At 38.6% G+C, this 23,018-nt stretch overlaps 1 protein-coding gene and 1 pseudogene across 1 annotated transcript in view; one reads left to right on the top strand and one right to left on the bottom strand.

The window, feature by feature from the left end:
- Positions 1-15,492: 15,492 nt before the first annotated feature.
- LOC134361594 (WW domain-binding protein 2-like) lies at positions 15,493-16,094 on the top strand (annotated as a pseudogene).
- Positions 16,095-22,567: 6,473 nt separating this feature from the next.
- Positions 22,568-23,018, bottom strand: part of MIB1 (MIB E3 ubiquitin protein ligase 1) — a 109,030-nt gene continuing 108,579 nt past the window's right edge. The window contains exon 21 of the mRNA XM_063077059.1: positions 22,568-22,855. Within this exon, the coding sequence (XP_062933129.1) occupies positions 22,715-22,855 (141 nt within the window). The 3' untranslated portion in view covers positions 22,568-22,714. The remainder of the gene's footprint in view (positions 22,856-23,018) is intronic.

Genomic DNA, 23,018 nt, shown 5'->3' with positions numbered 1-23,018 from the left:
GTATGTACCCAGTGGACAAATTGCTGGATCTTATGGTAGGTCTATCTGCAGTTGTTTGAGGAACCTCCATACTGTCTTCTGTAATGGCTGCACCAATTTACAGTCCCACCAAGAGTGTAGGAGGGTTCCTCATTCTACACATCCTCATCAGCATTTGCTGTTGTCTGTCTTGTTGATAACAGCCTGTCTAACTAGGGTGAGATAATATCTCAATGGGGTTATGATTTGCATTTCCCTGATGCTGAGTGATGTTGAATATTTTTTCAGATACTTGTTGGCCATTTGTATGTCTTCTTTTGAGAAACATCTATTCAGCTCCTTTGCCCCTTTTAAAAATCAGATTATTTGGTTTTTTTACTGTAAAGTTGTTTGAGTTCCTTGTATATTCTGAATATCAATCCTTTGTTAGGTGGCACAGTTTGCAAATATCTTCTCCTATTCTGTAGGTTGTCTTTTCACTCTGTTAATTATTTCTTTTGCTGTGCAGAAGCTTTTTAGTTTTATATAATCCCATTTGTTCCTTTTTCCTTTAGTTGCCTGTACTTTGGGGGTCATATTCATAGTCTTTGCCCAGTCCTACTTCCTGAAGTGTTTCCCCTGTGTTTTCTATAGGAATTTTATAGTTTCAGGACATATATTTAAGTCTTTAATCCATTTCAAGTTGATTTTGGTATATGATGAGAGGTATGGGTCTAATTTTATTCTTCTACATACAGATGTCCAGTTTTCCCAGCACCATATGTTGAAGAGGCAGTTTTTTCCTCATTGTATGTTCTTGCTGCCTTTGTCAAAAATCAGTTGGCTGGAAATATGTGGGCTGATTTCCAGGTTCTCTATTCTTTTCCATTGGTCTGAGTGTCTGTTTTTATGCCAGTACCATGCTGTTTTAGTTACTATAGATTTGTATTATAATTTGAAGTCGATGCCTCTGGCTTTATTTATTTATTTTGCTCAGGATTTCTTTGGCTATTTGGGCTTCTGTTGTTCCATGTGAAGGTTCAGATTTTTTTTTTCTGTTTCTGTGAAGAATGTCATTGGTATTTTGATGGAGATCACATTGAATCTGTAGATCGCTTTGGGTAGTATGGACATTTTCACAATATAAACTTTTCCAATCCAAGAGTGTGTAATGTCTTTCCATCTTTTAGTGTTCTCTTTAATTTCTTTGAACAGTGATTTGTAGGTCTCATTGTAGAAATCTTTAACCTCCTTGGTTAACTTTATTCCCAGGTATTTTATTTTTCTGGTGACTATTGTAAATGGCCTAGGTTTCTTGATTTCTTTTTCTTCTAGTTCATTGGGGGAGTATAAAAATTCTACTGATTTTTGTGTGTTGATTTTGTATTCTGCAACTTTACTGAAATCATTTATCAACTAAGAGGGTTTTTTTGGTAGAGTCTTTAAGCTCTTCTATATATAGGATCATGTCATCTGCAAACAGGGACAATTTGACTTCATCTTTTCCAATTTGGATGCCCTCTGGTTCTTTCTCTTGCCTGATAGCTCTGTCTAGTAGTTCCAATACTATGTTAAATAGGAGTGGTGAGAGTGGGCAACCTCGTCTTGTTCCTGTTCTTAAGGGAAAAGCTTTCAACTTTTCCCCATTCATGATGATATTGGCAGCAGGTTTCTTGTATAAGGCTTTTATTATGTTGAGATGCTTCCCTTCAATATCTAATTTGCTAACAGTCTTTATCATGAAGAGATGTTGAATTTTGTCAAGTAACTTTTCTGTGTCTGTTGACATAATTGTATGGTTTTTGCCCTTGATTTTGTTGGTGTGGTGTATCACATTTATTGGCTTGCATGTGTTGAGCCATCCTTACATCCCTGGGATGAATCCCACTTGATTGTGTTGTATAATTATTTTGATGTGTTCCTGTATTCTATTTGCTAATATTTGAGGATTTCTGTGTCTATGTTCATCAAAGACATTGGCCTATAGTTTTCTTTTTTGTTGTTGCATCTTTGTCTTGTTTTTGTATCAGGGTGATGGTTACCTCATACAGTGAGTCTGGGAGAATGGCCTCTGTTTTGATTTTTTGGAATAGTCTGAAGAGAATTAGTATTGGTTCCTCTTTAAAGGTTTGGTAGAATTCAGCAATAAAGCCATTCAGTCCTGGGCTTTTCTTTGTTGGGAGACTGCTCCAATCTTGTTGCTTATTATTGGTCTGTTCAGCTTTTCTATTTCTTCTTGGTTCAGTGTTGGTAGTTTGTATGTGTCCATAAATTTGTCCATTTCCTCCAGGTTTCAAATTTGTTGGCATACAGTCATTTATAATAGTCTAATGATTCTTTATATTTCTGTGGTATTGGTTGTAATGTCTCCTTTCTAATTTCTAATTTTTGTTATATGAGTCTTCTCTCTTCTTTTTTTAGTTGGCCTAGCTATAGGTTTGTCTATTTTGTTTATTTTTTCAAAAAACCAACTTTTTGTTTCATGGATCTTTCATATCATTTTTTTTGGCTTCTATTTCATTTTGTTCTGCCCTGATCTTAATTATTTCTTTTTGTTTACTAATTTTGAGATAGGATTGTGCTTGTTTTCTAGTTCTTTGAGATGTAGTGTTATGTTGTTTATTTGAAATCTTTCTATTCTCTTGATGTAAGTGTTTATCGTAATAAAATCCCCCTCAGTACTGCTTTTGCAGTATCTCACATGTTTTGGTATGAGGTGTCTTTATTTTCATTACTTTTGAGAAATTTTTTGATTTCCTGATTAATTTCTTCTTGGACCCTTATGTCATTCAAGAGCATGTTGATGAACTTCCATGTGTTTGTACAGTTTCCAGAGTTTCACTTGTTATTGATTTCTAGCTTTAATCCATTGTGGTCTGAAAATATACTTCAAATAATTTTAAATTTTTAAAATTTGTTGAGACTTAGGGCCAGGCCATGGTTCACTTGGGAAAGTGTGGTGCTGATAACACCAAGGCCAAGGGTTTGGATCCCTATATATAGGGATGGCTGGTTGGCTCACTTAGGAGAACATGGTGCTGACAACACCAAGTCAAGGATTAAGATCCCCTTACCAGTCAACTTTTCCCCCCCAAATTTTTTTTGTTGAGACTTGATTTTTGACCTAACATATGGTCCATGCTGGAGAATGTTTCATGTGCTGATAAGAATGTATATTCTGTGGTTGTTGGATGTAATGTTCTGTAGCTATCTGCTAAGTCCAATTTGTCTAAAGTGTGGTTTAAATCCTGTGTTTCTCTGTCAATTTTTTGCCTAGATGATCTGTCCAATGTGGGGAGAAGGGTGTTCAGGTCCCCAATTATTTTCATATTTTGGTCTATCTCTTTCTTTAGGTCTAATGGTGTTTGCTTTATATATCTGGGTTCTCCAGTGTTGGGTGTACATGAATTTATGATTATTATGTCCTCTTGCTGGATAGATTCCTTTATCATTATATACTGAACTTCTTTGTCTCTTTCTATGGTTTTTGGTTTGAAGCCTATTTTATCCAATATAAGAATAGCTACTCCTGCTCTTTTTTGGTTTCCATTTGCAGGGTATATCTTTTTTTATCTTTTCACTCTTGATATGTGTTTCTTGACATTTGAGGTGAGTCTCCAGAAGACAGCATATAGTTTGATCTAGTTTTTTAATCCAATCAGTCATTCGATGTCTTTTGATGGGGAATTTAATCTATTTACATTTAGGGTTATTATCGAAAGGTATTGTCTTACTCCTGGCATTTCATCAATTTTTGCTCGGATGTTTAAAATATCTTTTGTTCCTTTCTTCCCCTTTGATTTTTTGCCTTCCATGTTTGTCATTTTTTTGAGGTGGTTAGATAGTTTCTTTCTCTTTCTCATTTGCATTTTTGTTCTACTAATGGGTTTTATTCTTTCTTGTGTATTCATGGTAGTGATTATTGTTTTTCAGATTCCCTTGTGACTTTCTTGTAGGCCTGGTCATGTGGTGGTAACTCTCACAGTATTTGTCTGGGAAATATACTATTTCTCCCTCATTTTGAAAGGATAGCCTTGCTGGGTATAGTATTCCTGGCTGGCAGTTTTTTTATTTTAGTATTTTGAATATATCATCCCATTCTCTTCTGGCCTTTAAGGGTGTCTGTTGAGAAATCTGCTGAGTCTTATGGGGGCTTCCTTATCGATAACTTGATGCTTTTCTCTTACTGTTTTTAATAATCTCTCTTTGTCTTTGAGCTTTGCCAATTTGAGTATAATGTGTCTTGGAGAGGACATTTTTGGGTTGAATCTGTATTAGAATTTTAGAGCCTTCTGGATCTGAAGATCTATATTTCTCCCTATACCTGGGAAGTTTTCTGCTATTATTTCATTGAATAAGTTTTCAATGCCTTTTCTGTTCTCCTCTTCTAGAACACTAATGATTCAGACTTTTGTGCACTTTGGGTTGTCTGCTAGCTATCTTCTTCATTTTTTAATTTTGTTGTTGTTGTTGTTGTTGTTCACCTAGGTTATTTCAAAAAGACCATCTTCAGGGTTAGAAATTCTTTCTTCTGCTTGCTCTAGCCTGCTGTTTAAGCTCTAGATTGTATTTCTTATTTCACTGAATGAATCCTTCAGCTCTAGGAGCTCTGCTACATTATTTTTTAAGGCATTAATCTCTTTGTACATTTCCTACTTCAGATCCTGGATACTTTTTCTTATTTCATTGTGTCATCTAACTGAATCTTCTTGTATCTCACTGAGTTTCTTTAAGATTGTTGCTCAGAATTCCTTTTCAGTCATTTCAAGGACTTCCTTGCTCTGTAGGGTCTGATATATATTGAGAATTATTATATTCCTCAGTATATCATACTCTCTTGTTTTTTATTTTTCTAGTATTTCTATGTTGGTGTCTCATCATCTGGTAGAGCAGCTGCTTTCTCTAGCACTCTGGAGTGGGCTTTGAGGAGAGGGAGCTCCTCTTGTAGATGTGTTTTATAATGACCATTGAGTGGCATGTTTTATTATTGGTTCCAGGTAGATGCAGTAGTGTAGTCTCCACATGGGCACTTCAGCTGAATTCAGTGTTGGAATTGTGTGTGAGTGCCTCCATGCTGTAGTCCCTGGGGCACTTCGTGATTCCTTGCTGAGGTTGGTGACACTATGTTGGTTCATGCAGGAAGTGGACAAGGTCTTGAGTTCTTGGGGGAACTGCCTTGGTGTCCTGTCACTCTTTGGCTGTAATGGGTGACCCTGGGAAGGCCTGTTTGCACCTTGGCTAGCTCCCTGTGACCCTGATGGGTGCACTGGTGTGTACTGGTGCTCCTCAGTTTGAATGGGTGACCCTGGGTGGGTTTTCTCTTTCCTCTTTCCTGCAGGCAGAGCCTGTTCCTAGGACCTTGCTTCCCATGGTTGGTAGATAAGTTGGTGATTGGGAATTTTCTTCCTTACTCTACTTGGGTTTCTGTACTCTTGGGAGGTTCTGCATGTGTCTCTCCCTGGGAAGTCCTGTGGGCTGTGCATATACTTCCCACCCCCCGGTGTGCTACCACATATGGCGGCATAATTCCCCCTGTGGGTTGGGCAACTGCGTCACAGGTCTGTGCTCACTAACCTCTTTCTCTGGACTCTATTGGTGACTCTACTTCTGTCTGTGCCAACAAGTGGTCAGTGGACTGCATATAAGGCAGTGGTGGCTGCTGGTATGGCAGCAAGCCACCCTTGCATCATCAGTCGCTGTTGTGGTGGCTGTCACAGACCACTCGCTCCAGTGTCTGCAGCAGTGGCAGGGAGTGTTTTTGCCAGCAAGGTGACCAGTGTGCTGGTGCCATCAGTCAGGGCTGGCAGGCAAGCCAGGGCCACTTTCTGGGGGCTGGCAAGGTGGCTGCACACACTGGTACCATCAGTCAGGGCTGGCTGGTGGGGCGGGACCACTTTCCCAGGTTGTTTTTAATTCCAAATTCCAATTTTTTGTAGCTACTATATAGAAAAACAGTTGAATTTATATATGTGTGTGTGTATATATATATATGTGTTTATATTTTTTTTTTTCTTTTTTTTTGGCAGTGGCTGGTATAGGGATCTGAACCTATGACCTTGGTGTTATAAGGCTGAGTTCTAACCAACTGAGCTAACTGGCCTCCCTTGAATTTGTATATTAACCTTATATCTTACAACCTTTCTATAATTGCTTGTTAGTTCCAGGAATTTTGGTCAGTTCTTTGGTATTTTCTACCTAGATGGCCATGTCATCTGCAAACAAAGAATATTTTATCTCTTTCTTCCCAATCTGTATAACTTCTATTTCCTTTTTTTTTTCCCCCCCCTCATTGCATTAGCTAGGATTTCAGTACATTGCTGAATAGGAATGGTTAGAGGGAACATTTTTGGCACTTTCCAAGTTTTAGGGAGAAAACATATAATTTCTCACCATTTAGTATGATGTTAGCTATAGGATTTTTGTAGGTGTTCTTTATCAATTTGAGAAGGTTCCCATGTACTGCTAGTTTGCACAGGACTTTTATTGTGAGTGGAGATTTTGTCAAATGCTTTTTCTCCTCCTATTGATATGGTCATATGATTTTTCTTCTTTAGCCTATTGATGTGATGGATTACATTAATAGACTTTCAAATGTTAAACCAGCCTTGCATACCTGGAGTGAATCCCACTTGGTTGTACTGTCTACATGGTTTTATACATTGCTGGATGCAATTTACTAATATTTTGTTGAGGACTTTTATTTCTATGTTCATGAGAGATATTGGCCTGTAGTTTTCCTTTCATGTAATGTCTTTATCTGGTAATACTGGCCTCATTGAATAAATTGGAAAGTATTCCCTCTGTTTCTGTTTTCTAGAAGAAATTGTATATAATTGATATAATTTCTTTCTTAAATACTTGGTTGAATTCACTAGTAAGCCCATTTGGACCTGCTGCTTTCTGTTATGAAAGGTTATTGATGCAATTCTGTCATAGATATATGCCTATTCATATTATCTATTTCTCCTTGTGTGTGTTTTTGTAGTATTTCAAAATATTGGTCCATTTCATCTAAGTTACCAAATTTGTAGGGATAGAATTGTTCATAGTATTTCTTTATTATTCCTTTAATGTCTGTGGGATTTGTAGTGATGGCACTACTTTCATTTCTGATATTGGTAATTTGTGTCCTCTCTTTTTTTCTTAATCTGGCTAGAGGTCTATTACTTTCATTGATCTTTTCAAGGGTGCGTTAGGGTGTATACAGTCAATGTTTTAAATTTCTCTCCATGGGCTGCTTTCCCTCCAACATACAAATTTTGATAAATGGTATTTTTATTTTCACTTAGTTTGAAATATTTTTTAGTTTCTCTTGAGTCTTCTTTGATCCATGTGGTATTTAGTATATTTTTTAGTCTTCAAGTACTTTGGAGTTTAATGGCTATCTTTCTGTTATTGATTTCTAGTTTAATTCCATTGTAGTCTGTGAAGAGAATAGAAATTTTTAAAAATTTGTTAAGGTGTGTTTTATGGCTCAGAATGTGATCCTTCTTGGTGAATGTTCTGTGTGAGCTTGAGAAGAATGCTGTGGTTGGATGAAGTATTCTATAGATGTCAGTTAGGTCCAGTTGATCAATGGTGCTTTCAGCTCAACTATGTCCTTTCTGCTTTTATGCTGGCTGGATCTGTCAATTATAGATTGAGGGATATTTAAGTCTCCAAAGATTAATCATGAATTTACCTATGTCTTTTTGCATTTCTATCTGTTTTGGCCTCATGTATTTTTACAGTGTTGTTAGGCACATACACATTAAGGATTATAAGTCATCTTGGAGAATTGACTCCTTTTTATTATTATGTAATGCTACCTTTATCCCTGATAATTTTCCTTGCTTCGAAATTTGCTTTGTCTCAAATTATAGCCACTCAAGCTTTTTTTTAAATTAGTGTTTGTAATGGATTGAATTATGTCTCCTGCAAAACTCACTGAAGCTTGAATTGCATTCCCCAAGTTTTATGTATTAGAAACTTGGCCCTCACTGTGACTGTTAAAGGGAGTGGGAAATCCTATTGTGGTAATTGAAAGGTGGAGCCTTGAAGAGGTGAATAGATTGTAGGACCATACCATAGTGAATGGATTAAAAATGGTGGTCAGGGGCATGGTTTGGAGGGCTTTAAAAGGAAAGTCTGGCTCTCTCTGCTTCCACCATCTTGCAATGTGAGACTCTTGGGTCACTGTCACCACCACTAGACAGACTTTGGGCTTCCCAGGCTCAGAAACTGTAAGCAATAAATTTCATTTTCTCATGAAGTAATCATCCCATATATTTTGTTAGAAGCAACAGAAATGGACTAATACAGTGTTAGTGTGGTGTATCTTTCTCCATGCCTTTACTTTTAATCTATGTCTTTATAGTTAATGTGGGTTTTTGTAGACAAAATATAGTTGGGTCTTGTGTTTTTCATACACCCTGACAGTCTCTGTCTTTTAATTTGTGTTTAAGCCACTGACTTTTAAAGTAATTGACATAGTTGGATTAATATCTACCATATGTTATGGGTTTCTGTTTTGTTGCCCTTTTTACTATTTTTGTGTGTGTCTTCAATTTTTTCTGCCTTCTCTGGTTTTAATTGAGCTTTTAAAAAATGTATTTATGAAGTATAGAGGTTTATTGGGCTCATGATTCTGGGACAGCATCATGCATCTGGCATGGGCCTCAGGCTGCTTCTATCCATGGCAGAACTGGGAGGGCAGCCAGTTGGTGCAAGCAGATCATTTGGTGAGAGGAAGCAAGAGAGAGCAGTTGAGCATTTCATATGAGTCCATTTTTCTTCTCTCTTAGCATATCAATTATACATCTTTTATTTTTATAGTGGTTGTCCTTGAGTTTGTATTATACATTTACAACTAAACCAAGTCCACTTTCAAATAACACTATACTGCTTCACAAGCAGTGCAAATATTTTATGAGTATTTCATATCCCAATTTTTTTCCCATCCCTTATGTCATTCATTTATCCGTAAGCTATAAAAACTGAATACATTGTTGCTATCATTAACAAAATGTTATCTGTCAGATCAACTAAAAGAAAAAAACAAATGAAAAGATTATATGTTACCTACATTTGTTCCTTTTCTAATGCTCTTCCTTTCTTTATGTAGAGCTGAGTTTCTGATTTATTTTCCTTCTCTCTAAAGAACTTCTATGAGTTTTTTTTTTTGTTTTTTTTTTTTGGTGGCTGGCCAGTACAGAGATCCCAACCTGTCACTTAGTGTTACAAGGCTGCACTCTAACCAACTGAGCTAACTGGCCAGCCCCTCTATTAACATTTCTTGTAAGGCCAATCTACTGACAACAAATTCCCTCAATTTTTGACTCTCTGCGAAAGTCTTTAATCCCCTTCATTTGTAAAGGATAATTTCACTGGATATGAAATTCTAAATTGGTGCGTTTTTCTCTCAACACTTTAAGCATTTCACTCCACTCTCCTTGCTTGCATGATTTCGGAAAAGAAGTCTGATATAATTCTTATTCTTGCTCCTCTATGGGTAAGGTCACTCCCCAACCCCCCACTTCATCCCGGGCTTCTTTCAAGATTTTCCTTTTGAATTTCTGCATTTTGAATATGAAATGGCCATCTATCAATTTTTGGTATTTATCCTGCTTGGTGTTCTGTAAGCTTCCTGAATCTGTAGTTTGCTTTCTGTTATTAATTTTGGGAAATTCTGCCCTTATTGCTTCCAATATATATTTAATTACAAAAAATCTTTTAGTATTTCCATTACACATGTGTTACATCTTCTGTAATTGTCTCAAAGTTCCTGGATATTCTGTTCTCTTTCTTCCTTCTTTTTCTCTGCATTTCAGTTTTGGAAGTTTCTGTTGACCTCTCTTCAAGTTCACTGATACTTTCCTGAGCTGTGTCCAATCTATTGATGAGCCCATCAAAGGCATTCCTCATTTCTGTTACAGTGTTTATTTCTAATACTTACTTTTGATTCTTTCTTAGTTTCCATCTTTCTGCTAACATTACCCAACTTTTTGCATGTTGTCCATTTTTTCCATTAGAGTCTGAAGCATATTAATCATAGTTGTCTTTAATTCCTGATCTGGCAATTCCAAAACCTCTGCCATATCTGAGTCTGGTTCTCATGTTTTTATGTCTCTTCAAGCTGTTTTTTATTTTTTAATATGCCTTGTAATTTTTGCTTAAAGCAGGACATAATGTACTGGGTTAAAAAGAACTGAGGTAAATAAGCCTTTAATGTGAAGCTTTATGTTTATCGGCTTGGAGCTAGCCTATGTTTACTGTTTGCTGTGGCTGTGTTGGAGGCTACAATTTCCCCCAGTGTCCCTGTTTTTGTCTCTTGCATTGTCTTTGGATTCCTGTAGAGACTTCTTGACATCTGAGACATGCAATTCTTCTCATTTTAATCCTATTATACAGAAGTGGTGATGGTACTGATGTGATGGTAAGAAGTTGGAGAAAAGTGTTCTATAGCCCTATGATGAGTCTCAGTCTTTCAGTGAGCCTGTGCTCCTGAGCAGTGACCTTCACAAGAGCTCCTCAGTCCATCTCCCCCCGCCTTTAGGTGAGACAGGAATACTACAGGGGGCTGGAGTTGGATATCTGCCTTCCCCCAAGTAGAAGCCTAGAGAGGGCTAGAGCTAGGCATTTTGTGTTAGGCTTTGGTAAAATAGTTTCCCTTGAGGGTAGTCCTCATTAAGGAGAATGGCAAGCTATGGGTGTATTTCAAAATGGTTGCTTTTCTCTTCCCCCTGCTAGATGCACAAGGAAATTCTTCTTTGATCTTCACTGTGACAATGTTAGGCCTCCTGGAGGTAATGCAAAAGCGTGGGAGCCTGCCTCAAATTTTTAATGTTCGTTTCTCCACACTGAGTCTCTAGCAATTCACAAATTACAGTTCAGGTTTTCCTACCCTGGTGCTGGCTCCAGTAGTGGTTTCTGCTCCTGGGTATGTTCCAGTAAGCTGTGATTTTTTGTATCCACCCGTGTCTGCAATTTTCAGAGCAGTGCTTTGCCCTATGGTCAACAGGCAAAGGCTCCCTGACTGGTTTTTTCTCTATTTCCCTATTAAATTAGGATTAACCTCACCTATAAAAGCATTTCCCAAACTGTCTGTCAATGTTCTGCTTAAGATATTAACTGATGTTTTGTGGAAAGAAGAGAGAGGAAGTGAGGGCAATACTCTTAAATATATGAAAAATAATATTTATAGTCCTGAAAATCTGCTTTTCAGAAAGTTGCCATATCTGTAAATACAAGGACCCAGCATGAAGGGGCACCTAAACTATAAATGTATTACACCTGATCAGAGCATCATGCTAAGGCAACACTGCCTAACAGTCTCCTTGACGTGTCCTCCATTCAGTGATTGATGGTCTCTGTTATAAGTCTAGTCTTACACTTTCATATTATGTCTATCATTTTCTTTTGTCCTTAATGAAATAAAAATGAGCTTTTCAACTAGTTTTGTTATAAAGGGAAAAACTATTAACCAAATGATCATTCTTTAGAAATTAATTTATCTGAGATCATTTTTGGTGTTCTATTTTAATCCATGTACTCATCATATCTCATAAACTCCTACCCTTGCTCTGCAATACACCATTTAAAAGTTTACACTGTCAGTAAGTCTGGGCAATGTGCAGTATAATACTATCGAATAATTTTAGCCTCTGTGAAGAATAACTGCCAAGGATAAAATATATCTAAAGCAAATTTTCTAAAGTGTCTTTATTTTTAAAACCTATACAGCTTCAATAAAAAGTATTGTCATGAAATATCTAATTGTACAGCAACAGAAATAAACAAAAAAATACAATTAATTAGAGGTTATTCAAAATAAATTCACAGTTAGAAATTGGAATACATACGTTTTTCAAATAAACAAAAGATTTTGTTTCAGATGGTTTGCCTCTTAAACATATGAGATACACACAATCTTTTGAACTGTAACTAGACAACCTCTCAATAATGTGACAAATAAGTGCTTCTATTAACTTGAAAAATTTTTTAATAAACCCAAACCATTCAATTACTGATTTAGTCAAAAAACATATTTAGTCAAAAATTGTTTTAAGATGTTTACCTCTTGAAAATGAAATCTACATCTGAGTTGTAAAGAGGAATAAGCTTTTTATAGAAAAAGTTGAGTCTTCCCAATTGGTTGACTTACCTTCTATCAAATTTATCCTATTCAGACTATTTTCATCATAAAGACATCTCCGACTTCCAGTGGTTCAACTTTACGATGGTACAAAAGCGATTCAATGTGTTTAAGGTAGGCTAGGCTACGCTATGTTTGGTAGGTTAGGCGTATTAAATGCATTTTGGACTTAATCTTTTCAACTTACAAGTTTATTGGGACTAACCCCATTGTAAGTCAAGGAGCAATCTGTACATCTTATTTCTGAAAGAGTGCAATGTGTTAAAATATAAAAAGCTTCTTTGGCCCTTTAGACTGAGGTACCTTAAATGTAAACAATTGTGATAGCCTTCTAGATGTGGACACTTATTTCTTAAATTCAGTTGAAGATGTATGTCATTGTTTCTCAAAGACATGGTAATTTCCTTTCCAACAATAGTAGATTTAATACGTATTGAGATTGGTTTTCAAATGCCTTAAAAATCAAAAATCATGTACACTACTATAAAGAATAGTTTTCAAAAGATCAGAGAAAAGCATTACATGATATTACACCATAGGTTTTATTAATGGTAAATGTTTCCATTTATTTTTAAAAGCTGAGCTCTTACTAAGCTTTCTTTTTTTAACAAAAGCTAATAAGCAAGAATCATTTGCCATACAGAAGATATATTCTCAAACAAGACTTTCAATTTAATCCAACATTAAAAGCTAAAAGCCTGGAAAAAAATACAAAGCAAAACAGTTATGAGTCAATTAAAACTGCTTTCTATCAACAAATATCCTACATTGAGAATGAAACAAGCATGCTGAGTTAAGAAAAACAATTTTGTGGATTTAGTCTATAAGACCAGCATTAAGAATAACATGCAATTAATTATTTCCTTCAAAAAAAAATTTTTTAACTAAATCACTGGAGCAAAGGTGTTTTTTTGGTTGCCTTTTTTTTTTTTTTTTTTTTTTTTTTTGAGCAGAAGACACTCTTTGTTTCCCAAGCAGACCCTTCCTCCACACTAAAACAGTGAACTGTGTGAACTCTATCTCCTCCTCCCAGATGCTACTTAGAGAGGATTTTGCATAATAACCTAACATAGAATTACTCTTCTGGTAACAGGTCATGGCCATAAATACTCGGTTTTTAAAAAACAAATATTGAGTGCAAATCTAGAAAACTTCCTTTAAAGAATTACCCAAACCCAGCACACATGCAGTATCACATTACACGAGCTAAGCAACGTGACTTATAAAGGTGTATATCATTATACACATGCACTAAAGACCATCTTCTATAAAGTTTTAATAGTGTTGCCAAGTTAATAATTCTTTCAAGGCACTGAAGAATTACGTAGATGGAGTTTCCAAAATACAATTAGCGATTGCTTAAACGGTTATAAAGCCCTGAGTCAGAACTTTCAGTAGCTTCCTAAAATTATAGATCTCAGACAAAATGGCATGTTTATTTTATTAAAGATTATAAGACCATTTTGCTTTTTGGAGGAAAGAAATCATGTTTATGAAACAAAATCAAGTACACCATACAGGAAAAGTAAAATATTCAGCAATCTTATCTTTCTTGGACATTTTGTACATGTCAATTATAACTTGTAGTTATGGATTTAGGTACTAAATTAATGTGACAAGTGACTTCTCCTGTACTTACTGCTTAAATTCTCAAAATGAAACTCTCAGTTTTAACCTCAGGTTCCCATTTCCTCTTCACTCACAAAGAGTAAGTGCTAGAAAAAAATAACACTATGACAGAAAAGGAGGTAGAAAATGCCAGTTTTAATTCATCAGCTCCATTATCTAGTTCATACTTTTATATTGTAGTTTCATCCACTACTAGTAAATTGAGGCTCAATCTAAAGGATTTCCCCCTCACTGTAGTAAAGCAATGTACATGAGACAGCATTAGTTTCCTCAAATTCAATGTTTTAAAGAACAACTGTAATTATTAATACTGCTATAGTTATAGAAATACATTAAAGTTCCAAGGCTATATATGATTATCGACTAGTATCAGTAAGCATTCCTATCATAATATTCAAGCAAATAAAATTAGGTTGGCTTTTTGAGAGAAAAACATATTTTTAAACTCTTACAAGTAAGCTGAAAGACAAATGACATTTTCAACTAGGCACACATAATTTGTGAAAATCTATTACCCTTCCCATTTCCAAATTCAAAGCTAATAACTCGATTCCAATATTTAAAATGTTTTCTCCCTTCTGGCTCAAAATGAGATAATAAACCTTTCCAACTAACAGACATTTAAAACTCACTCAGGGGCCGGCCCGTGGCCCACTTGGGAGAGTGCGGTGCTGATAACACCAAGGCCACGGGTTCGGATCCCTATATAGGGATGGCCGGTTAGTTCACTGGGTGAACATGGTGCTGACAACACCAAGTCAAGGGTTAAGATCCCCTTACCGGTCATCTTTTTAAAAAATAAAAAATAAAATAAATAAAACTCAATTATGATTGATAACGATTAGTGGGGAGGGAGAGAAATGCTGTCCCTCCCCAAAATTTTAGGAACTCAATGTTTACCATGACTTTAGATCTCACAAACATAATCAAGCTACTATATAATTCAGGTGTTTCTTGATTTGGATATGGTCAAAATTCTATTCCACTAAAGGGAGTAGGAAAAGGAGAATTGTTTTTGAATGGGTATAGAGTTTCAGTTTCACAAGATGAAAAAGTTCTGGAGATCTGTTTCCCAACAATGTGAATGTACTTAACACTACTGAGCTGTAAACGTGGAAATAGTTATGACAGTAAATATTAACGTTACATGTTTTTTATCATAATTAAAAAATGCAAAAAAAAATCTATTCCAAAATTCAATTTTTACACAAATTATCTCTATAGGACATATTAGACACTCTGAGGAGATTCGTGCTTTCCCTTTTAGATTTAAAAAAAAAAAAAAGGCAAGTTATATTAAAGCCTATAAGATACAAAGCAATTGTCAAACTACATTAAAAACTGGTTGGCTGAAAGACCCTTTTTATTATTCAATTAAATATACTTTCTCCGTTAATGCTTTGATGAAATCTGCATGATTCTCTTTTTTCTCTACACTCAAACACTGACTTCTCTCTTTCTTAATTGCTGCTGCAACCTCACTTTCTTGCTCCTACCCTACTCCACCCACCAATTCTCATAAGTTTAACTCATTCCTACTCCAAAGGGTACAGATTCAGAATAAACAAAGAACAGCAATCAGGCAATACATAACTAGATAGTATGTTTCTACCATGTAAAAATGACCCAGGAGCAAGGTTTCAAATTTAAACTGGACAAACCTTAAGCAGCATGCATTTCAATATGCTAAAATGCTCTTACAGACAAAAGCCATTAAAAATATAAATTTAAGGCACTGCGCTGTAAGTCTAAAGACCCCTTTCAGAGAGGCTATGGCACTCAACAAGAATCATTCGGAGGGCGGCAGAGTGATGGTCAACAACACTGAGAGCATCCTAACGTCCTATGACCATGTGGAACTTACATTCAATGATGACATGAAGAATGTGCCAGAGGCCTTAAAATGGACCAAGAAAGGCACCGTCTACCTTACCCCTTATTGGGTCATCTTCCTGTCCAAGGGGAAGGATGCCATGCAGTCCTTCATGATGCCGTTCTACCTGATGGACTGTGAGACCAAGCAGCCTGTGTTTGGTGCAAACTACATCAAGGGAACAGTGAAGGCTGAAGCAGGAGGTGGCTGGGAAGGCTCTGCTTCCTACAAGTTGACCTTCACAGCAGGGGGCGCCCTTGAGTTTGGACAACGGATGCTCCACGTGGCATCTCAAGCCTCCAGAGGTGAAGCCCTCAATGGAGCCTATGGCTACTCTTACATGCCCAGCGAGGCCTATGTCTTCCCCCGCCAGTCGCCAATGGAATGTACCCCTGCCCTCCTGGCTACCCTTATCCACCACCCCCACCCAAGTTCTACCCAGGACCTCCCATGATGGACAGGGCCACGGGATACGTGCAGCCCCCACCACTGGGCCTCTGAAGATAAGAAGACCCAGTAGACCCCTCATCCCCCCACCTCCCACCCATATCACTTCCCGCCCCTCCCCATGGGGCAGCGTCAGGTTGGGAGTGGCAAGGGGGCCCTGTTCTTCCTCCAGCTCAGGTTATAACTGGCCCTGTGGGAAGGGGCTGCCTCTGGAGAGGTGCCTCCCAGCTCCCACGCCAGCCTGGAGCCTGTGGCAGGTCCTCCTCAGGAGCACGGGGCGTCGCCCTTGTTCTTGTTTCACTCTAGTAGTTTCTCCCCATGAGGGACTCTCTGGCCACCACCTCCACTGCAGTCCAGCTCCCTCGGTCTGATAGTCACTCCAAATTCAGTCTCACGAGCCCTGTCATACCAGCCATTTATCCTCCCCGCAGGCCCCTGCCAGACCCCACTGACATTCCCTCCAGTGGTCTGTGCCCAACTGTGGAAGGCCACTGTCCTGCGGACCATCAGCCCATGTTCTATCCAGCAATGCCCAGCCCCAGTTACACTCCCTTCCCGTTCCTTGGTCATTCTGTTGCCACCTCTGTGTGACTTTGGGAGCTCTCATGTGAGCTTCCGGGGTTGGGGTGGCGTGGGGCAAGGTCACTGCGGCTGGGGAGAAAGCCCCACTGTTTCCCTGTCAGTGTTTCTGGAATGTGCTTTCTCTCTCGCCTCACTTCCCACTAGCAGGGGCTTCTCGATGGGGACTGGAGAATGCATGTCTGTCCCATCACACCATTTGGGGGCTGCTGACCCTGTGTGCTGACCATGACCTGCACCAGCGCCTCAGCCTCCTTCTTCCCCTTAAGCTTCATGCCACCTGGATGCACTCGAATTTTCCTTTGTTGTTCCTGGACTGACCATGAAGTGAGGAGATGGTTATTTAAAGAGAATTCCCTATTTATTTGACAAAAAATCCAGTTAATATATTAATGTGAAATAAACCCTGTTTGCGCCTTGAAAAATATATATATATATAAATTTAAGTTATTTCCAGTATTATCTATCAATTAATTTTATGCCTTTGTAGCTAGCTGATCCATTTGCAATGGTTAAAATTACAAATATCTTAAGCATAATTTGACCAGCTAAACTAAACACTTGTCTAATATAATATTCCTATACCAATACAAAATTATCTTCTCTTGAAAGCCTTCTTGCTCCCAACACAATTAAATACGTATATAAGCAGTAAGAATATTAAGTTACGTGAACAAATACAATTACAATAGCACCATCTGGAGATCCAATCAAGATGGCAGAATAGACGGACCGCAGCACCACTCTCTCCCACAAATCAACCAAATTTACAACTTTAAAAATGTAACATCAGCCAAACTGGGGCCGCTGGAGCTCAGGGGAAGAGGAGGAGAGACCTACAGAGTTCATGAAGGTGGGAGAAACTACAATGAGAGAAAGAAAAAGCTGTTCTGAGCATCTTGGGCGGTGGCTGCTTTAAGGCTCAAGCTGATGAGCACGTGGACCAGGAGCCGGCAGAAGCCACAGCTGTGCCCTTCAGATGGCGTTACTAGGAGGCAGCAAGAGAGAAGACGGCCTTGGCGGCCCCCGGGAGAGCAAGACCACTAATAGGGTTCACGCGTACCCATGCAGGAGAGAGGAGCCATAAAAACTGAAAAAAGGGAGCCACTCAGAGGCCCGTGAGTCATCGCAAGGGACCATCGCATGGGAAGTGTGCAGCACGGTCAGTGGGGGAGACGTGCCCACCAGGAGAACACTGGAACACAGCAAAGACAGCTGACCTGCCCCCCAATCAGTGCAGGACCACTCAGAGGAAACTGGTCAGGAATGCAGAATTGCATGGGGTGCAGTTTGATGAAAAAACTCAGGCCCAGATCAGAGATTCTACAGAACACAGATCCACTGGGTCTCTGGAGAGCCGGAAGTACCTATAGGGTCAACCATTAAACCCTGAGCTGCACAAAAAGCCTTCCCTAGTGTAACAGCAGCAAAGTAACAATTTAAACAACCACACCGCTCAAGTACTGGTTCCCACAGGAAGTTCCCCCGTGTTAGAAGCAAAGAACAAAAAATTAGTTCCGGCCCAGGCACACCACCAGGACCTTGGGGCCTGCCTGGGAACTGGAGGCTTGGATCTGGGGACCGGATCCCACTCCCACATCCAGGCAAACTGCATCAGAGCCTCGGGGCCAGCCTGGGGACCTGAAGCATGGAGAGGGGACTAGACCCCCCCTCCCACAAGCAGGCACACCACGCCAGCACCTTGGGGCCTGCCCAAGGACCCAAGGCAAGGAGAAGGGGACCGGACCTCTCTCCCACAAGCAGGCACACTAAGCCAGCACCTTGGGGCTCACCCAGAGACCCGGGGTCTGGAGTTGGGGACCAGACCAACCTCCCACAACTAGGCACAACATGCCAGCACCTCGGAGCCCACCTGGAGACCCAGGGAATGGAGAAGGGGACTGGACCTCTCTCCCACAACCAGGCACACTTCACCAGTGCCTCAGGGCCTGCCTGGGGACCTGAGGCATGGAGACTGGACCTCTCTCCCACAACCAGGCACACCAAGCCAGCGCCTCGGGGCCCGCCCACGGTCCCAGGACATGGAGAAGGGAACTGGACCACCCTCCCACAACCAGGCACACCATGCCAGCACCTCAGAGCCCACCCAGGGACCCAGGACATGGAGAAGGGGACCGGACCTCTCTCCCACAACCAGGCACACCAAGCCAGGGCCTTGGGTCCCACCCAGTGACCCAAGGCATGGAGCCAGGAACCAGACCCTCCTCCGACAACAAGGCACACCATGCCAGTACCTCAGGGCCCACCCAGGGACCCAAGGTAAGGAGAAGGGGACTGGACCCCTCTCCCACACCAGGGACACCGTGCCAGCACCTTGGGGCCTGCCTGGCCCAGAGGCATGCAGAAGGGGACTGGACCCTCCTCCCACACTAGGCACAAAATGCCAGCACCTCGGGGCCCACCTGGGTACCCGAGACATGGATAAGGGGACCGGACCCTCCTCCCACAACCAGGCACACAGCACCAGCGCCTTCGGGCCTGCCCAGTGACCAGAGGCATGGAGAAGGGGACCAAACACACCCCACAACCAGGCATACCGCCAGTGCCAAGGAGCATGCCAAAAACAGCACCTCCATGTGGGTAGCCCACCACAGCCACCATAATAACCATGGCTGCTGCAAAAGCAGCTAGACACCACAGCCACCACGTAGATGGTCTGCCAACCACTGGAGTGCAGTCACACAAGAAGAGTCACCAGCAGACAAAGAAAAGAAGAGGATGTCTCTTTCCACAAAACCCATTTCAGAGTGACAGAAGCAGCATCTGCTCTATAATATTGGGGGACCTGATCACATCTCTTAGCATCGGACACATAATCTAGGCAACAAGTTAACAGAGTAACCATTATTCTTTCAGAAGGAGAGAAGAAATCTAGGGCAATTAGAGGGGGGAGGGGGAGTGAATAGGGGAGGGGGAAAGGTTGGACAAGGGGCATAAAGAAAAATTATGATCTGTAACAGTATATATGCTAGTAATATTGATTTAATCAACATATGTCAATGTTCAACCCAAAAAATATGTATAATCGATTTTGATTCAATGAATAAAATAAAATTAAATTAAATTAAAAGAGAAAAAAAAAAAGAATAGCACCATCTGGTAAGTTGTATGTGTGTGTGACAATCTTAGAAGAATAGAGGAGAAAATGTGGTAGAGTGAGGGGGTATGGAGAGGGAATCCAAATACTAAATGACCACTCTTCTGAAACATTAGGAAGAAATGGTATCAGTACCTTTGGATCCCTTCCTTTTGACCACAGATTACTTCAAATACACAACTGCCACACAGTAAATTCTGAATGTGCTATGATGCTAACCATTTTCTTCAATGTTGTGTATCTGGCATCTGAAGCCCAATACTTTTTAAAATGAATGCATGTCAGTCGCTTTTTTTAAATGATCCTAGGAAAGTAAAAGCTCTTTTGACATACAGGATAAAGGGGTTTAGATAATGAGGAGGAAACACCTAACTGGAAAAGTTCTCCTAAGAGATATAAGAGGTAGCAGTTTGAGAGAGTTGGAGGAAAGTCACTTAAATGATTAAGTTCCTAATCTTATTCTCTCTCACAAACCTAAAATAAATTTAAAATAATTTTCTAGGTGCTTGAAAACATGAATAGAAAAGCATTTTCGATTCATAAAACAAATTTAAAAGTGATACAGAAGATCCATAAGTACTTAGCACTTTATACTTCTTTAATAGTTTACAAGTTATGATATTTTTAATATGGAGGAAATCATTAAACTACTCTGGAAGATCTTTATACTTCTTAATACTTTATACTTCTTTAATACTTTATACTTCTTTATAGTTTACAAGTTATGATATTTTTAATATGGAGGAAATCATTAAACTACTCTGGAAGATCATATTACCTTTTAAACCCTAAGTTTTAGCACTGCAGCTCAGAAGACAAATAAGAAAGATTTATTTAAGTAAAGTAGAGCTTAGGATCTCACAATTCTCTGGCCAAACTGCGTGAGTCATCCAAGTGCTCCCTCCTGACCACGTGATCTAGTATTCAAGAGTAAGGTGGCATATGACATGGAAGAAAAGGTAAATCCTGACTTATGCTGTTTTCAACTACAAAAAGACAGTCTGTTTCTTTATGTGAACATCATCAGTCAGATATTCTATCTTTTTATAATTTCAAAATATAATTTAAAAAATAGCCTCAGTGGCCCCTTATTAGGTAACCAAGTAAAGAGTCAATATAAATGTTCAAATTCGAAATTTATAAAACTTTTATTGTTCTAAATGATAAGTTACTCAGCTAAACATAGATATGAAATTCCTGATACTACAAAACAAGCCAGCAAAGCTTACCATTGCTTTTACCAGGACTTGCAAAGGCAGTAGCAACTAAACAGCCAGAAACATGGTGTTATGAGGGCTAGAAACTTTGTACTTTCAAACTTAGTGGTTGTAGCAGAAAACCTGAAATAAGAAAAGCTAGCCATATTTAAAGGGGGAAAAAACTACCCCAAAAGATAACTATTTCTTAGGAGTAAGCTTATGAACAATATATAGTAGACACTATGTAAACAGCTGATATTTTTATAATCTAGCAGCAGTGAACCCCCGAACAATTATTCATGTGTATATATACCTTAGATGCAATAAGATTATTCATTCAAAGGAGAGAAAATGATTAGATGCTCTAGAGTCAAAGTTTGTGAGAAAAAAAAAAAAATCTACAGGTAGTAATCAGACATATTTCTATAAATGTCCTGGTCACTCTTCTAAAGTAAGTATATTATTACATTATATACTATGTCTTGATATTGTTGGCAGTTCAAATAATATCCTCATATGTAGGTACAAAGAGAGACTAAGACTTTCTATCAGAGAGAGAACGGAAGCAAGGCCTATAACGAAGACAGAATAAGTAACACTGTCAGAATTAATAGATACAGAGAAGAAAAGATTGCTGCCTTTAGACAATGCATTATCCTCTGCAGGTCACTGGGATGCTATAAGTACATAAGAACTAAATAAAAACTAAGAGGCCCAAACAGGACAGTATCATTTTACTGGTCAGAACAAGCCATGGTAACTAATCACAGAGAAAACTGAAGTACATTTTTCACAGACATTTTTTAAAAGGCTGGCTGAACAAAACTGTGTACAGATTAATATAACACAGGCAAGTGTTAATATTAGTTAATACGTACTCTTTTGCTGGGTTTTTTTCCCCTTCAGTTCCCCACTATGAGTGCTTATTTTTTCCCTTTCATGTCTATCAGTCATTTTGAAACTGGTAATTTCATTCAAATTAGACAACTTTAAGTATAAAAAATAAGCTAAATGCAAAGTCATCATTCTCTTATTCTATGCTTCCATTTACTCTAAGAATTCAGAAACAAATATTTGGACAATTTCCTGTTCTCTTAAAAAGACAATCTTCCCTCAATATTCCCTTAAGTATGTGGAACCTGTACTATAATTTTTATCACTTAACATGTGACATTATGGTTTGATTTGCCCTGTTCTTTTTTGGGGGGAGGGAGGGTAGTAGGGGTGGAGAGGGATGAATGGCTGGCCGGTATTCAGATCCAAACCCCAACCTTGGTGTTATCAGCACCACATTCTCCCAAGTGAGCTAATGGGCCAGTCCCAACTTGCCCCTTTCATGTGATGAATGACTACTTTTCAGTGTACCTGTGTCAACTCACTGTATAAAAACCATGACAAATTAAAGTATAACTGATCACAAGGAAGTATGTCTTTTGAGGTCTAACAAATTTATAAATTGTAAGTGAAAATGCAATAAAAATTAAAATAAAAGAAGATCCTTCAAGTATTTTCCCCTTAGAAGCCAAAAGCAAATTACCTAAGATAAAGTACATAGATTTGATGTTTTAAATTTAAAAGAAAAAAAAAAAAAACATGATTTCAAACACTCTTTTGTAGAGTTTTTTGTTGTTGTTCTGGTACATTTATAATTTTATTACACTCTAATAAAGAAACTATGATATTAGAAATTAATTCTTTAGAATTTCCAACTATCTTAAAAGCTTACTAAGATCTCATGACCAGATACTTTAGCTAACAAAATGCACTGTGTTTCTCAGTTAATACAAAAGAATCCTTCGTTCAATAGCCTTGCGACAAATAGGACATTCACTCATGCGGTCTCCGCAGAGCTGGCATGTTCCGTGGCCACAGAGGAAAATCATATTCTTCAGACGATCCAAACACACAGGGCACATTGTCTGTAATGTGAGACAACAAAGTAATAAATGCTAAGACACTTTATATTTTGAAAGTGTAACAGGACAACTCTTACATCATTTTCTTTTGTTTTAGTCAAATAATCTTTTGTTACTTTTTTAAAATAATTTTTTAAAATTTCTAAATAGCTAAAATGTCATCCCT

The sequence above is a fragment of the Cynocephalus volans genome, chromosome 13 (assembly GCF_027409185.1).
Source record: "Cynocephalus volans isolate mCynVol1 chromosome 13, mCynVol1.pri, whole genome shotgun sequence".
In the NCBI taxonomy this organism is placed as follows: Eukaryota; Metazoa; Chordata; class Mammalia; order Dermoptera; family Cynocephalidae; genus Cynocephalus; species Cynocephalus volans.
This window is presented reverse-complemented; position numbering and strand designations above follow the sequence as displayed.